The sequence below is a fragment of the Corylus avellana genome, chromosome 11 (genome assembly GCF_965113065.1).
Source record: "Corylus avellana chromosome 11, dhCorAvel1.hap1.2, whole genome shotgun sequence".
In the NCBI taxonomy this organism is placed as follows: domain Eukaryota; kingdom Viridiplantae; phylum Streptophyta; class Magnoliopsida; order Fagales; family Betulaceae; genus Corylus; species Corylus avellana.
In genome coordinates, this window is record NC_142500.1 from 12,132,780 (window position 1) to 12,149,402 (window position 16,623).

At 37.9% G+C, this 16,623-nt stretch overlaps 3 protein-coding genes across 3 annotated transcripts; 2 read left to right on the forward strand and 1 right to left on the reverse strand.

The window, feature by feature from the left end:
• Positions 1-3,790: 3,790 nt before the first annotated feature.
• LOC148583096 (uncharacterized) lies at positions 3,791-8,279 on the forward strand. Its single transcript, XM_088511553.1, has 4 exons — positions 3,791-3,893; positions 4,370-6,772; positions 7,217-7,629; positions 7,998-8,279. Exons 1-4 carry the CDS (start codon positions 3,791-3,793, stop codon positions 8,277-8,279), a joined length of 3,201 nt encoding a protein of 1,066 aa, XP_088367679.1.
• Positions 8,280-8,294: 15 nt separating this feature from the next.
• On the forward strand, positions 8,295-8,765 carry LOC148583097 (uncharacterized). The gene has a single exon (XM_088511554.1). The coding sequence runs from the start codon at positions 8,295-8,297 to the stop codon at positions 8,763-8,765; it is 471 nt and encodes a 156-aa protein (XP_088367680.1).
• A 4,981-nt stretch (positions 8,766-13,746) lies between these two features.
• LOC148583098 (uncharacterized) lies at positions 13,747-16,255 on the reverse strand. The gene is made up of 4 exons (XM_088511555.1): positions 16,125-16,255; positions 14,429-15,010; positions 13,913-14,037; positions 13,747-13,814 (listed from the first exon to the last, which is right to left on the reverse strand). Exons 1-4 carry the CDS (start codon positions 16,253-16,255, stop codon positions 13,747-13,749), a joined length of 906 nt encoding a protein of 301 aa, XP_088367681.1.
• Positions 16,256-16,623: the final 368 nt, after the last annotated feature.

The following is a 16,623-nucleotide window of genomic DNA, read 5'->3' on the forward strand; positions in this document are numbered from 1 at the left end:
TTTAAGAAATTAAGACTTAGGGGACAAGGAAGCCTGCTTCAATAAATAAATTAATACATAATTACAAACAAAAGAGAAAGCCAACAAGAAAACTGTGATTTTCATTGTTTAAATTAATTTTTTAACACTTTTGTTACATGTGGGACTAAATAATAAGTGGACTATTTTAATAAATGAACTTATAATAAATGAACTTACTTGTTTTAACTTTTAACTTTTAAGTTTAGGTGAAATTATGAGTTTAGTAATTTCTTTTGGAATACAATTTGTCAATTACAGTCACTTTCCGATATATATATTTTTTTCTTATCCTTTATTAAAGCCTTTAATCTCTTGGAACTCAATTTTTTGCATTGACTATATTGATGTATTATTGTATTAGTATTATTATTACAATTTTGAATTTTTTATTTTTTTATTTTTTTTTTATTTTTTAATTTTATAGTTTCTAGTAATCGGGTCGTGTCGGGTCGTATCTACCCGACTAGACCCGATTATTTTAAACGGGTAAAACGGGTCGTGTCGGGTTACCCGGCTATTTTCGTGTCATAATCGTGTCAAACCTGATTACCCATTTAGCTAGACGGGTCGTGTTTGGGTATAGGCTAATCGTATAACGGGTACCCACGGGTCGTAATCGGGTCGTGTCAGGTACCAATTTTGCCACCCCTAACCAAAAATTTGCCAGTCAATAAGCTCATTACAAATAAGTTTACTTAAGGGCCGAAATGAGCCAATTATAGGGCTGCTCAAGACTACAACCAGGTTGCACAGCTCAAATGGCCCTGTTTGAGATGGATCTATGCTTTTAGCTTGATCAGTAACTCAATTAAATTTTCAAAATCATATCAATTTAAGATTCCTATCATTAGCAGTGCCAATTGGTACCCACAACATATGCGAATTAACTACGCAATTCTTCAATAACACCAACATCTACATTCTCAATCAGCTATTACTTTTATTTAAGAGAGTTCCACAATGGTCCTGGATAACAGTTGCAAGCTGCACTACAATAAACCTGATGTCTGCATAAATTTGAATGTCAGAGCAGTTGCGCCCAAAACTTACTCTTGAACTCACTTTGGCTAGGGGAAATATCTGAATTTGTTCAACAAAGGAGCTATGTTAACTGATCACAAGTCACCAGCTCAATTTTAAGCCTTAGGTTATGTCCTGTATTTGTCAGACACCAAAAGTTCATGAATCCAATTAAAGCAACCATATGGCAATTCGGCTTCAGCTTGGTATAAATAAGTGTAGAATTCATGCTCACATCTGGCTCATTTTCTAAAAAGCAGCTCTGATGCAAAATGCTCGGTTCACCAATCACTTGTACATAATCAAGATTAGTCATATATACGTACATTTGTTGCAAGCCAAAAGCTCACCTGGTAATTCTAAATTTCCTAAACAGCCTAAAACTAATTATTTTTTTCTTAAGAACATAACAGTTGAAAAAGTTTCGTTGACACATCTACCAGTACATGAGGAAAACTAGGGTTGTATAAAGGATAATAAAAAGAGCAAGAAACCATAAAACCACGAAACCTTCTCCCGTGAGTAAGCAAACAGAATTACCTGCCATACTTAGAGCAGTCACACAGATTTACAGATTGGCATAACCATATTTACCATCTCATAATTCAACACAGCTCAATATATTCACTTCAAACCGTAGTTATCGGGTGCGAAAGACACCCCATATTAACTGTTCAATACAGGAAAATGTTTCCATTAGATACCCAATTTTATGGGCAATTCACGTGTACGAGTGAGCACACACACATACACAGAGCAGTCAGTGTCCAAGAAATCGAGCACGCTCAAAGAGCACATCTTCGTCCTTGCCATTTTCCAGCTCAGAACTAGAGGGATGAATACTTGGCAACAATATAAAGAATTAGTAAAGTTTCAGACAGTAACAAAATCATACCATGTTCTACAGAAAGAAATTTGGACCAAGAACACAGTGTTTCATGTCCATTACCAAAACCAACACGCAGTTACTTGCAATCTACAAGCGCAAAAACAAGAATTTGACACCTTTTTTTTTTTTTTTTTTTTTTTTTTCTCTTTTTCCAGTCCTATACTTAAATACTTAAACATATACACATTTTTCATCAGACCCACTTGACATTTCCATATGCAGGAAAAACAAGACACAATAAATAATGCAAATAAATATCAAGAAAACCGTTGATACAAGAAATATCTCAAAACCCAAGTAAGGAGCCCACTCCAAATGGAAGGCCCACAACTCACTAAGTGATCAAGCCCAAGCCCCTGCAATCTTGGCACGGTCACCTAGTCATTGCCCAGTCCGCTCTCAATCATACAATTACGTATCATATCATGCAAAACCAATATTAATCAGAGCAGCCTATTTATGGTTCAAACCACTCAAATGAGAGTGTAACAAACTAGATAAGGAATAACAACCAGATCTCATTGAAAGTGAGTCCAGATACACGAGATTATCTCCATGCAATCTCCAAAGACTATCTTGAAGGATAATCTTCGCCTTTTCGGTTAAACCACTCCTACGGATCAAGAGAGTCAAGTAAGAGTCCTACAAGGACTTACTCACAACTTCTATAAGAATAGGAGCCGATAAACGATAGATAAAGGGTTAATTCTATCATTGACTATTCTCAGTTGTTATTATTTCTATACTCTTATCTCATTCAAATTCTCACTCAGGCATCGGAGATAGTACGACCCCCACACCCCCACTTTGTGGTCTACCACTATTGATCCGTTTTTATTCTTAGCAGACTTTGAATCCAATTGCTACCAGGATTGATAACTGTCTCAATAAAAACAAATATTTGTTCCAACAGAAAACCCATGTCATAATAATCTTCAATCATTTAAACAAAAGGCATACAGAGAGAGGGATTGAAAGTATTTCCATTTCAGTAATTATTCCGTGCAGTCCCACAACGAAAATGATGAGAGAGAGAGAGGATTGGAAGAGACGGGGTTTGGGTTTGGGCACAATTGCTAGGGTTTATGACGTCGGATGCTTTGTGGTGGTGGTGGGTACATATTTAGCCACAAAAGCCAACTATAGCGAGAGGAGATAAGTAATTTGGCTGAGATGATAACATGGAATTTATCATCTTTAAGTCGGTTGAGGTCATCCTTGGACCTTGTCCTAAACGCCACATTTACCATTTTATAAAAGTATATACTTTCTTTTTTTTTTAGAGTGAAAATTATATATATATATATATATATATATATATATATATCTCATTTTTAATTTTTTAAGTGGTTTTTTGTTTTTTGTTTTATTTTAAGTTACACGTATCATATTTTTGCTGGTATTGATGTGATGTGACACATAACAGATTATGTCAACTTTTTAACGTCATTAACTAATTTGTTTTTTGTATACTTACCTTAAAAGATTGATTAATCACTTTTTAAAATTTATAGAACTATTTGTTAAAACCACATACCACATGGACCACAAATAAATTTATTCTTAAATAATTTTTTTTTTTTTCAGCTATCTTTAAATATTTGAAAATTTTCAAAATAAAAACTTATATGACTCTCATATTCCTTCAAAAAAAAAAAAAAAAAAAACCTTATATATATATATATATCTCATTTTTAATTTTTTAAGTGGTTTTTTGTTTTTTGTTTTATTTTAAGTTACACGTATCATATTTTTGCTGGTACTGATGTGATGTGAGACATAACAGATTATGTCAACTTTTTAACGTCATAAACTAATTTGTTTTTTGTATACTTACCTTAAAAGATTGATTAATCTGTTATGGGTGCTGTTGGTGGAGCTGGGTCATGGTGGGGAGTCACTCAGTGGCAGGACACGTGTGAAGAGGAAGGGGAAGACTCTAGAAGATTGCTCTGCACAGCTGGCATCCCTTATCATTTAAATGCTTTATTTTATTTACCTTGTCATTTTACCTTGAATTTATGTTTGTATTCACGCTGCTGTGTTTGTAATATCCCCTCATGCTGTCATTTGTCAACTTGTGTGAATAGGTGAAATTCTGTTAGAATCCTTTCTAACAGAATGCTGGATATAAGGGCTAGACTAGAGGGGTAGAAGGGGAGATTTGGGGGAATATTGTATTACCTGAGTCTATGGAGAGTAGCTCTCTCGAAGCAGCTTATCTTTAATATTACTGCACTCTGTTTTTTTTTTTTTCTCCATTATCATCCTCAACCTTCCTTCATTTTGCCACAATATCCCCTGTAATTCTGCACTGCCAGTAAACACCCCCTTACATTTGGTATCAGAACCCTCCGTTCCTCCCTTCATTTGCTTCCATACCACCAAATTTTTTTTTTCTCTCCACGGCTGACGGCACTCGTTTAGCTCAAATATCAGACTTGGTGAAGGAGTGCCAAGATAAATGGACTCAGCAGCAAGTTGTCAATGACACCGTGGATGGGAAACTTAATGAACTCACTGAGATGATTCGTACTGTAGTGGCAAACCAGACTAATCAACCCCTTGAGCCCCCACCAGACAGACGACATGAACCACCCCGCAGAGACGCACGACAAGAGAGGCGTGTCCATGACAATGATCGTAGGGAAGAAAGAGATGAGAGATGGTTCCAGGAGGATGACGATAACGATAATTTCAGAGACAGACAGATTCGTACCAGGGGTATTCGTCTTGATTTTCCTCGCTTTAATGGTGAAGATCCCGCAGGCTGGTCATATAAGGTTAACCAGTTTTTTGACTACTACCAGACTCCTCTGTACCAGCGCCTTCGAATCGCCTCCTTTCACATGGAAGGTGAGGCACTGGTTTGGTTCCAGGACTCAGATGAAACAGGTCAGTTCCCTACTTGGGATATTTTTCTTCAAGCTCTGCTCACTCGATTTGGTCCAACCTATGACGATCCCATGGAGTTCATGGTCAAGCTTCGACAGACCTCTACGGTGGCAGAATATACAGCCCAGTTTGAGTCTCTCTCTAACCGCCTCCGTGGACTCTCCGATGCATATAAACTGAGTTGCTATCTCAGTGGTCTTAAAGATGAGGTTCGTCTTCCTTTGAGGATATTGGCACCTCGCACTCTAGTAGCAGCCTTTGGCTTGGCTAAGTTGAAAGAGGAGAATCTGTCCAGCTCCCGCAGAACCTTTAAACCTCAAGGTTCTTCCTTTTCCTATAGTCGGCAACAATGGGGACCGCCTGGAGCTTCTTCCAGCCAACATGGGGGGTCTCCAATGTCTCAATACTCCTCTACATCCAAAGCTTCAACTCTGGTACCTGTTCAGAAAATTTCACCAGCTCAAATGCGCGAACGAAGAGAGAAAGGCTTATGTTACAACTGCGAAGAAAAGTGGAGTCCCACTCACAAATGTAAGGCCCCTAAACTCTATCTTTTGCATGGAACTGAAGTATCTGTTGATGACAAGACCAAGGAAATTTTCTATGATACCTCTGATAAGGTAGAACCTTTGTCGGAACCTATTATTCATGAGATGTTAGAACCTGAAATTTCGTTAAATGCTATATCTGGCTCATTGAACCCTAATACTATGCGAGTAGTGGGGGTCATTAAAAATCAGAGGGTTGTGATTTTAATCGATTCGGGTAGCACTCATAATTTTATCGATACATCTGTGTTCAACAAGGTCTCTTTGGGTTTAATTCTACCACACAATCTACAAGTGAGGGTAGCGAATGGGGCAACAATCTTGAGTGAGGGTATGTGTAAATTTGTTTCTCTCAGGGTGCAAGGTCATTCCATTACTACAGATTTTTACCTTATTCCATTGGGCGGTTGTGACGTTGTGTTGGGAGTGGAATGGTTAAGAACCCTAGGACCTATATTGTGGGATTTCTCTCGCATGACAATGCAATTTGGTCTTAGTCCTAACCTCACATTGTTCAAGGGTTTACACCCTACGGGTTTAACTATGGAAGATGGCCACCAATTTCTAAGGTCCTCTAATTCTAAGAATAAGGGGTTCTTCTTACAACTTTTGACTCAAGTAGTGGGCTCTGACATTCCAGATTGCCCTGTTCAGATCAGGGAATTATTGGAAGGGTTTAAGAAGGTTTTTGAGGAACCTAAGGAGTTACCACCACCTAGAAGTCAGGACCATCAAATCCAACTTAAGGGGACACAACCTATTAGTGTAAGACCCTATAGGTTCCCTTACTTTCAGAAGTCAGAAATTGAAAAGATTGTGAAAGAACTCTTACAGACAGGGGTTATTCGACCTAGCCAAAGTCCTTTTTCCTCCCCGGTCTTGTTGGTTCATAAGGCGGATGGAAGTTGGCGTAGGTGTGTCGACTACAGGGCTTTAAATCAGGACACCATCAAGGATAAATATCCTATTCCCGTCATCGATGAGTTGCTGGATGAGCTCTTTGGAGCTCAAATTTTTTCTAAGCTGGATTTGCGATCCGGGTATCACCAAATACGAGTCCGACCGGAGGATGTGCCTAAAACAGCATTTCGGACTCATGAAGGGCACTATGAATTTCTTGTCATGCCCTTCGGCCTCACCAATGCACCCTCAACATTCCAAAGTTTAATGAATGACCTATTCAAACCTTTCCTACGGAAATTTGTCTTGGTTTTCTTCGATGACATATTGGTCTATAGTAAGTCATTGGAAGAGCACCTAACACACTTGGAAACAGTTTTGGGTGTCTTACAAACTAACAATCTGTTTGCTAAGGCTTCTAAATGCAGGTTCGGCGTCTCGGAGATTGACTACTTGGGTCATTTGGGATTGACGGGCTACTACCGGAAATTCATTCGGGGTTAAGGGGTGATAGCAGCCCCTCTCACAGATCTCCTCAAGAAGAATTCTTTTTCCTGGACCCCCTTGGCTACTACAGCATTTAACAAACTCAATGAGGTTGTCACAAGTCCTCCGGTATTGCAACTCCCGGATTTCACTCAAACCTTCACTATTGAGTGCGACGCATGTGGTACAGGCCTAGGGGCAGTTTTGATGCAGGGTGGGCATCCTATAGCTTTCTTTAGTAAGGCTTTGAAAGGGCAGGCTTTGTATCTCTCCACATACGAAAAAGAACTCCTTTCATCGATCTCGGCTGTCCAAAAGTGGCGTCCTTACTTACTCAGATAATCCTTCAAGGTGAAGACTGACTAGCAAGCACTCAAATTTCTCTTGGAGCAGAAAGTAGGTACACCTTCCCAACAGAAGTGGATTTCCAAACTCTTAGGGTATGACTTTGTGATAGAGTATAAGAAGGGGAAAGAGAACTTGGTGGCTGATGCCTTATCAAGGAGGTTTGAAGAGCCAAGCAAAGAGGGGGAATTATCCATTTCCCTCATCTCCTTTCCAACTCCATCTTGGGTTGCTGAATTGAAGGAATCTTATTTACAAGATCATGAGACAAAGGCCTTACTCATTGCCTTACAACAAGGCCACTCTGCGCCTAAAGGTTACTCCTTACAACAAGGGCTGATTTTGAGGAAGGGGAGGCTGTGGATTGTTAAAGGTTCTCCATTCCAACTACAACTCCTCGACTACATTTACTCTAATCCCACGGCTGGCCATTCTGGTTACCACAAAACTGTTCAAAGAGCCAAGACGGATTTTTATTGGAAGGGTATGCGGAAGGACATCAAGAAGGTAGTCAAGGAATGTGAGGTATGCCAAGTCAACAAACATGAGACAATTCATCCTGCTGGGCTACTACAGCCACTCCCCATTCCATCTAGAGCTTGGTCGGATATCTCGATGGATTTCATAGAGGGGTTGCCGCCCTCTTATGGGTGTAATGTAATCCTAGTCGTGGTGGATAGGTTTACAAAATATGGCCATTTTCTATCTCTTTCTCACCCTTATACAGCTTCTAAGGTGGCCCATATTTTTTTGACTCACATCTTCAAGCTACACGGCATTCCTAAGACAATCGTTTCTGACCGAGACCCTACATTTACTAGTACTTTTTGGAGAGAGAGCTCTTTCATCTTCAGGGTATATCCCTTGCTTTCAGTTTTGCTTATCACCCACAGTCTAATGGGCAAACCGAAGCACTAAATAAATGCTTAGAGACATATCTAAGGTGTTATGCAGGAGCCAAACCTAAGGAATGGAACACATGGCTTCCTATGGCGGAATGGTGGTACAATACCAATCACCATTCCTCTACAAGATTGACCCCATTTGAGGCTGTCTATGGGTATCCTCCACCCTCCCTTTTATCTTATGTTCCTGGCACCTCAGCAAACATGGCAGTAGACACTCAACTCAAAGATCGCAACACTGTCATTACTATTCTGAAGGAACACCTGTAGCAAGCCCAAAACCGTATGAAGACCCAAGCGGATAAGAAAAGAACAGAGAGAGAATTCCAGGAACAGGATTGGGTTTACCTTAGATTGCAGCCTTATCGACAGAAATCAATTGCTATGCGAAAAAATCTGAAGCTGTCTCCTCGATTTTTTGGCCCATTCCAAATTCTGAAAAAGATTGGTTCTGTCGCATATAAACTGAATTTACCCCCTGATGCACGCATCCATCCCATCTTCCATGTTTTATGCCTTAAGAAAAAATTGGGCAAACACTCCACACCACTACCAACACTACCTCCTGTTGATATACATGGAGAACTCAAGCCCAAACCTGAACTAATCTTGGATCGGCGTTTGATAAAAAAGAAGGGCAGGGCTGTTACCGAAGTTTTGATTCACTGGAAGGGTGCTCCGTCTGAGGATGACACTTGGGAGAACCTTTGGAATTTACACAATCAATACCCGCACCTTGTGGGCAAGGTGCTTTGAAGGGGGGAGACTTGTTATGGCAACTGTTGGTGGAGCTGGGTCATGGTGGTGAGTCACTCAGTGGCAGGACACGTGTGAAGAGGAAGGGGAAGACTCTAGAAGATTGTTCTGCACAGCTGGCATCCCTTATCATTTAAATGCTTTATTTTATTTACCTTGTCATTTTACCTTGAATTTATGTTTGTATTCACGCTGTTGTGTTTGTAATATCCCCTCATGCTGTCATTTGTCAGCTTGTGTGAATAGGTGAAATTTTGTTAGAATCCTTTCTAACAGAATGCTAGATATAAGGGCTAGACTAGAGGGGTAGAAGGGGAGATTTGGGGGAATATTGTATTACCTGAGTCTATGGAGAGTAGCTCTCTCGAAGCAGCTTATCTTTAATATTACTGCACTCTGTTTTTTTTTTTCTCCATTATCATCCTCAACCTTCCTTCATTTTGCCACAATATCCCCTGTAATTCTGCACTGCCAGTAAACACCCCCTTACATAATCACTTTTTAAAATTTATAGAACTATTTGTTAAAACCACATACCACATGGACCACAAATAAATTTATTCTTAAATAATTTTTTTTTTTTTTTTTCAGCTATCTTTAAATATTTGAAAATTTTCAAAATAAAAACTTATATGACTCTCATATTCCTTCAAAAAAAAAAAAAAATCCTTTTTTTTTACATGTCCACACAAGAGGAAGATGAGAGATTTGAAGTAAGAAGATTTTTATTACATATTATTAATAATCGTGTCAATTTATTCATAAATGAAATGTATTGGAAATTTGGTACCATACAAATGGCTATCACTACAAAAATTGTGATAATTTTTTACTAGGGGTTTTTGACGTTTATCAACGGTTAAAAGGGGGATGTCAAAAATCTCAAATTTTTTACGTGTCTACAGTGACACGTCAAAAACTTTTGACGTGTTGGGAGCAAACGTGTCAGTTTTGACACGTCAAAACCTTTTTGACGTGTCGATTTTGCCACGTATAAAAATTTTTGACGTGTCAAAACTGACACGTCAAAAAATTTACGTGTGGTTTTTTGATGTGTCACGCCGTTTGACACGTCAAAATATATATATATATATATATAATATAATTACAATATTCCAATTCCAATATTCCTGATATTTCAATACAATAATTCCAATATTTCTAATTCACATACATCCAATCCAATCCAATCTATAATCCACATACTCCAATCCATAATCCATATACATAATCCAATCCAATATTCCATAATCCACATACATAATCCAATATCCACATACATAATCAACATCCATAATCCAATCAATAATCCACATACATAATCCAATCCACAATCTACATACATAATCAACATCCATAATCCAATCAATAATCCATATACATAATCCAATCCACAATCCACATACATAATCCAATCCAATACATAATCCACATACATTATCCAATCCAATATTCCATAATCCACATACATAATCCAACAATAATCCACATACATATTCCAATCCACAATCTACATACATAATCAACATCCATAATCCAATCAATAATCCACATACATAATCAAATCCACAATCCACATACATAATTCAATCCAATACATAATCCAATCCAATCCATAATCCACATACATAATACACATCCATAATCCACATACATGATCCAATCCATAATCCACATACATAATCCAATCCAATACATAATCCACATACATAATACACATCCATAATACACATCCATAATCCACATACATAATCCAATCCATAATCCACATACATAATCCAATACATAATCCAATCCAATCCATAATCCAATACATAATCCAATCCATAATCTCTAATACATAATCCAATATCTAATACATAATCCACCAAAAACGTATAACTAGAAGAAGCCATTTGAAAATGTTAATAGGATTGTGAATTTCACATGCAACATTTGTAATATTTTTCAATTCAGATTCAGAAATATCAAAAAACATTGTTATGCACATTCATATATAGATAATATTCAACTATGAGCAACAAAATCATTTAAGAAACATCTAACCAAAACCATCAATTCTGACCTAACCAAAACAAAGTCCATCTATCAAATAACCATTCAACTAGAGAGTACTCTAACTTAACTGGAAGTAAAGCAAGTAAGGCAAAGTTATAAGAAAATATTTTATTAACTAAAAAGCAAAAAACCTCCTCTAAAAAGTTTTATTAAATTAGCTCAATAATGCTATGGTTAAATTAGCTCAAAATCCACTTCCAACAACCACACTCTACTTAGAAGTAACTCAACTACAACAACCCACATAATTTATTTCAACATTCTTCCAAGAAACTCAATGGTGTTCATAAATGGTTGCCCAGTACAAAGCTCAAATTTATAAAAATCAAGTTAAACTAGACTTCAAGCTTCTAAGCAAGTTTCTAATATAGCTACTAATAGTTCCAGCACACCCATTAACAATTACAAGAACATACTATGAGGTTCAAATAATATATATATCCAACATAACTTCATTAAACAAAATCCAATATCAAATATATATATATATCCAACACAATGCAATTTCATTAATAATATATATCAAATATCCAATAATAATATCCAACACATACTTCATTAAATAAAATTTCAATACACATACTACATTCCAACACAACACATAGCAAAACATATATATACATCAAAAACATGTTCTAACACAAGGCAAAATAAATATACAATAAAACACTTATGGACTATCTACTAGAAATAAGTTTCAATTAGTCTCAACAAACATATAGTTTGATCTAACTATATACAAAACAATAAACAGTAGTATGTATATAAAACTTAACAAACAGTGATGATAAATGACGTGTGGCGCCCAACTCAACACAGTCATCCTCCAACTCTTAATCTACATTACTTGCAAATGAGTTGTGTTTCAATAATAATCAATACAAAAATTTAAAATTACTCTATAATATGATACAAATATACGTAAGTTCTAAAATGGACCATTGTAACTAGGGGTTTCTAACAGTTGTTTCTAACCGTTGTTTCTAACAGTTAACAATTGTTACAAAAACAAAATAAAATATATCATTACCTCTGTCGGGCGCAGATCTAGACGTCGACCCAAACATGGCCTCGATTTGGCAAAAACGAGCCTCAATCATAGCATCTTTCTCTGCTATCTGCGCTTTTTGTGCTTCAATCTGTCTCGCCATCTCATCCATTGCATTTCTTTGTGTTACTCGTTCTTCTTCCATCACACGTCTTTCTTGTGCCCACTCCTATTCAAGTTCTCTAAATCTATCCGTCATCTGTGAGAACGAGGAGTTCCAAGAATTTTGAGACCGTGTCTGGGACAGTGTATAGTATGAATGTATGCTGCCCCGCACTGGCAGCACATTCGGACCCAGTTGGCAGATCCTGCCAACATACTCAGGCTTATTTCCATGCGCCTGAGCATACGCGTCATCAGGTGTCTACCGTACCGTTCCTTCCGTCACGGTCTTAGTATTTGCCGGGTCAGTGGGCATCAATTCCTTCATCCTCTCCTGTAGATTAAAAAACAAGTTAGTATCTCGTATAAAGAACATTAATCATAAATAATTTATCAAAATATATATGCTTGAGTACTTACACATCTCTCCCAGACCACGTCATTCGGATAGTCACCATCCTTCGTTGTGTGAGTCGTGATGTAACTTTGCGCTCGAGTTGGAGGAGTGCCGGTCGCGGATACAGTCTACATAGAAAATATATTAATACAACAACAACAAAAACAAAAAAAATTAAGAAAAACATAGACTTAAATAACCGATTATATATATATGCAGTAATAATATATAAATACTTCTTGATATGTCGCTCTAGCGAAGCTCATTGACCCAGTGCAGTGAGGCGTGTTATTTTTCGCTCGCAATTCCTTCATCTTAGCAGCAAACTCTTACATGTATATCACTCTTAAAATGTCAAGCTTAACCCAATTACAATTAATTAAACTAAACAATTACAATTAATTCCACTAACCAATTGCTCCTTTTGTCTTCCTTTTCAAATATATTCATATATTTCTACCTTCATTGGGATGGTTGTTTTTTTTTCCCCATTTTTCCATATTCTGTTTTTTGTTCCTAAAAGTTGTTTTTTGAGGAATAACAACTTAAAAATAAGAAGCATGAATATTTTTCTTTTTCTTCCCTGTTTTTCTTTAAAAAATAATTTTTATATATGTCATTCATAAAATGTTTTGAAGCTCGTAATTGCTGAGTTGAATAAATTATGATGATCTCTGAATTGTATGTCAATGCATCATGAATCACGAAAATGAAAAAAATAAAAAAGCTAAAATTTTTTAGAAAACACTCAAACATGGACAATAATCAACAATGGGAGATCGATCATCACAAGCCTATGAACAAATTAAAGCAAACCAATCAAGAAGACAGATTCTGAAAACACTCCGGACATACCTGATTTTTCGGGTCGCACCATCTCGCCAACAAGACATTCAAGTCCTCGGCGTCGTATTTCCTAATGGCATCCTCACCTATTCTCGCCTTCACTGAGTCTGGAGTATCACCCTCCTTGATTTTTAATGAGCGTTTTATAGCGTGTCTCCAACTCTTCAGCTTCGAGCCCATATCTCTGAAGGCGTTCCTTTTAATTGCCTCAAGATCGTACTCAGGCGGCATGTAGAACTAAGTCTGCATATATAAGTCGAAAAAATTAGGCGTATAATTGCACACATTAACAACGTTTAAAATATTGAAAAACACGTGCAAAAATATGAGAAAAAATTTAACCATACCATCAAGGTGTCCCATACATCTTCCTTCGCACGGGGATGTATATTCTCCCATTCATTTTGGAGCCTAACATAAGTCCCAGCCCTTATGACGTTGCCGGTCTCCCTTCTGAATTTCATCCCGCTAAATCCTACGGGCTGCCACGCCTTACTGTACTCGCAGATGATTTTTTGCCCGGGGGGGACCTACCACTTCTTGTTCGATGGTGGGATGTCCACCACTTGAAATTGGGTGCTCCCGTCTCCCCCGATCCCTAACACATTAATAATTGCAAATGTTAATTATTTAAAATTTAATAGTAACTACATAAATTTTATACATATTCAATATGGGTATTTGAAGCATATATACTTATTGTCTGGAGCTGGCGAATGCCCAACTCTTCTGGAGGATCATCGGGCTCCAAGTCACCTGAGCCATCATCCGCGTCCTCCTCATAGTACTGTGTCTCGCTATCATCCGGATATGATGGTTCACTGTATGGGATACTCGTGTTCAACTCAGGGGGGAACATCCTCTCTACCTCACCATGTTCACATATCCCCAACTCACTTATGGTAGGATATTGTCTTCCAAATCATATGAGGCCTCCGTGTGATACGAAACCTACTGAGACCCTTCCCCATGCTTAGGAAGTAAGGGTCTATACCCCTGGTTGTCTATTTGTAGGGACTCTCGTTGTCTACTCTTCCCCCTTGTACTCATATCAACATGCAAAACACATAATATACCCAATTAATTATGTATATAATAGATAAAAAATGCACCACAATAACCAATCAATGTATAAAGAAATAACATTAAATACGTCAAAATAATGTGAACTATATATATTATTAAAGTTTTAAATTTTTTTAAACCACATACGGATCTAAGTCTTGTCGGATGTAGTCAATGCCATCTTGTGGATCCACTTCATTATTCCTGGTCAATAGGAGAGGCTCACACTCGTGGTAGTTGACACTTTCATCATCAGAACCTTCACCTTGTCCAACGTCGTATACGTTTCTAGGTTTAGTCCTTACAACACAAGCCCAATCAGGGGCCCTTTCATCTTGGACGTAAAAGACTTGGTCAACTTGTGACGTTAGCACATACGGCTCATCAGTAATTTTCTGGCCTCGGTGGACAAGGTTTTTGAAGCTGACAAGCAGTATGTCATACTCGTCTAATTTGTACCCCCTATCCCTCGTGTTGTCCGCCCAATCACACTTGAACAAAACATACTTTGTCTTGTCGAAGTACTCCACCTCAATTATTTCCGTCAACTTCCCATAGTACGTTTCGCCATCAACAGTTGGCACACACACCCCGCTATTCTGGGTCCTTTTTCCAGCATTGAATGCAATAGTGCGAAACAGCTTTTCGTTAACCACATATCTGTTATATCTGGTCGCTATGGCCTTTGGCCCTCTACAATGCGTTACCAGTTTGTCACCTATTTCCTTCCTTTGTCGATCGTCCAATCAATCGACCTGTTAGCACATACATACAATTGACCATAAGAAAATTAGTTTTGTTAGTTGTTATGAACCAATAACTAAATATAATGGGTTTGTAATAATTAAACATCACGGTAGTCTTACGTAGTCACAGTACCAGTCGCAGAATAGTGCATGATGTTGGGTTTCCAACTGATCCTCCGTCGTTCGCCCCCTATTGCATGATCGCCTAAGTGTATCCATGTGCACCCTACAATAGAAAGTTTAAATTACATTATAATTCACAACTAAGGGTGCAAAGTGATATTGAACTTGCATACACTACTAACACAACTTACGTCCGTAATTGAAGGAATTCATTCGAGTTAAACAAAATGTATTGGTAAATTTGTGTCAATGTGACACAATCGAGGATGACTTGTGTTCCCGCACCCTTTGAACCATCCGGGTTTCTTAGAGTCTTATTGTGAAATGTTGGTGTGTGATCTAGATACCTTGAGCAAAATGCCACCAACTCCGTTGCTATGTAGCTCTCATGAGCCGCTTTATTGCGAACATTAGATTTGAACACCCCAAGGTTTCTACATATGATCATAATTCATTCATTACAGTTAGTGACGGTTGTATATCGGAAAAAAAATAATTTGATGAATATTAGTAAAGTTATTTTACCTTTCTGCCGGATACATCCACCTATACTGTACCGGTCCACCAAGTCGGCATTCACTGACAAGATGCACGACCAAGTGAATCATCACAGTAAAAAAGTTTGGGGGGAAGACCCTTTCCATCTAGCACAAAGTAATATAAATGTCACACTTTAGTCGGTCCATATCATCTCGTATCAATGACATTGAACATAGGCCCCTGATGAATGCAGACATCCCGACAAGTGGTCTAACCACGTTTCTTGGCAATGATCCATGCAATGCAATAGGGAGAAGTTGTTGCATAATTACGTGACAATTATGGCTCTTCAAACCGAATATCGTACGATCACTTAGTCATACACATCGGAAAATATTCGAGGCATATCCGTCTGACACCCTTACATTTCGAAGCACTTTCAAAAAATGTGTTTTTCGTCCTTAGACATCGTGTGACAAGCTGCGGGCATATACGTTTGACCATCCTCGCCCGTGTACGGATGAAGTGCATGTCTCAACCCCATTTCTTGCAAGTCTATGTGAGCTTGGATGTTGTCCTTCGTTTTCCTTGCAATGTCTAATATTGTGTCAAGAATGTTGTCCATCACATTTTTCTCAATGTGCATGACATCAAGGTTGTGCCGCAATAAATTATCTTTCCAATACGGCAACCTAAAGAAAACATTTTTCTTCTTCCACAATACGTTAGCAGTCTCACCTTCTCTTTCTGTCGGCCCACTCTTCTTCCGTTTCTTATCTTTTTTCTTATTATCCGTCCTTGCCTTACCGGCATTCTCATCTCCATATGCCATATCTTGTAATTATCTAAAAATTTCATCTCCACTTGGCACATCTGGAGTACATTCAAATTCTTGTTTCCCGTAAAATGTTATTTTATTCCTCCTCCACGGATGATCAATGGGCAAGTATCGCCTGTGCCTTATATAATAAAATTTCCTGCCGTGTTTTAACC

Excerpts from the sequence above, each read along its gene's own strand:
- LOC148583097 (XM_088511554.1), top strand. The coding sequence starts at position 8,295 with ATGAAGACCCAAGCGGATAAGAAAAGAACAGAGAGAGAATTCCAGGAA.
- LOC148583096 (XM_088511553.1), top strand. The coding sequence starts at position 3,791 with ATGGGTGCTGTTGGTGGAGCTGGGTCATGGTGGGGAGTCACTCAGTGG. Across the intron at positions 3,894-4,369 it reads AAGATTGCTCTGCACAGCTG|ACTTGGTGAAGGAGTGCCAA; the intron begins GCATCCCTTATC and ends CTCAAATATCAG. Across the intron at positions 6,773-7,216 it reads CTACCGGAAATTCATTCGGG|AGTATAAGAAGGGGAAAGAG; the intron begins GTTAAGGGGTGA and ends ACTTTGTGATAG.
- LOC148583098 (XM_088511555.1), bottom strand. The coding sequence starts at position 16,255 with ATGGACAACATTCTTGACACAATATTAGACATTGCAAGGAAAACGAAG. Across the intron at positions 14,038-14,428 it reads ATCCGACAAGACTTAGATCC|TGAACCATCATATCCGGATG; the intron begins GTATGTGGTTTA and ends TATCCCATACAG. Across the intron at positions 13,815-13,912 it reads TCGCCAGCTCCAGACAATAA|GGATCGGGGGAGACGGGAGC; the intron begins GTATATATGCTT and ends TTAATGTGTTAG.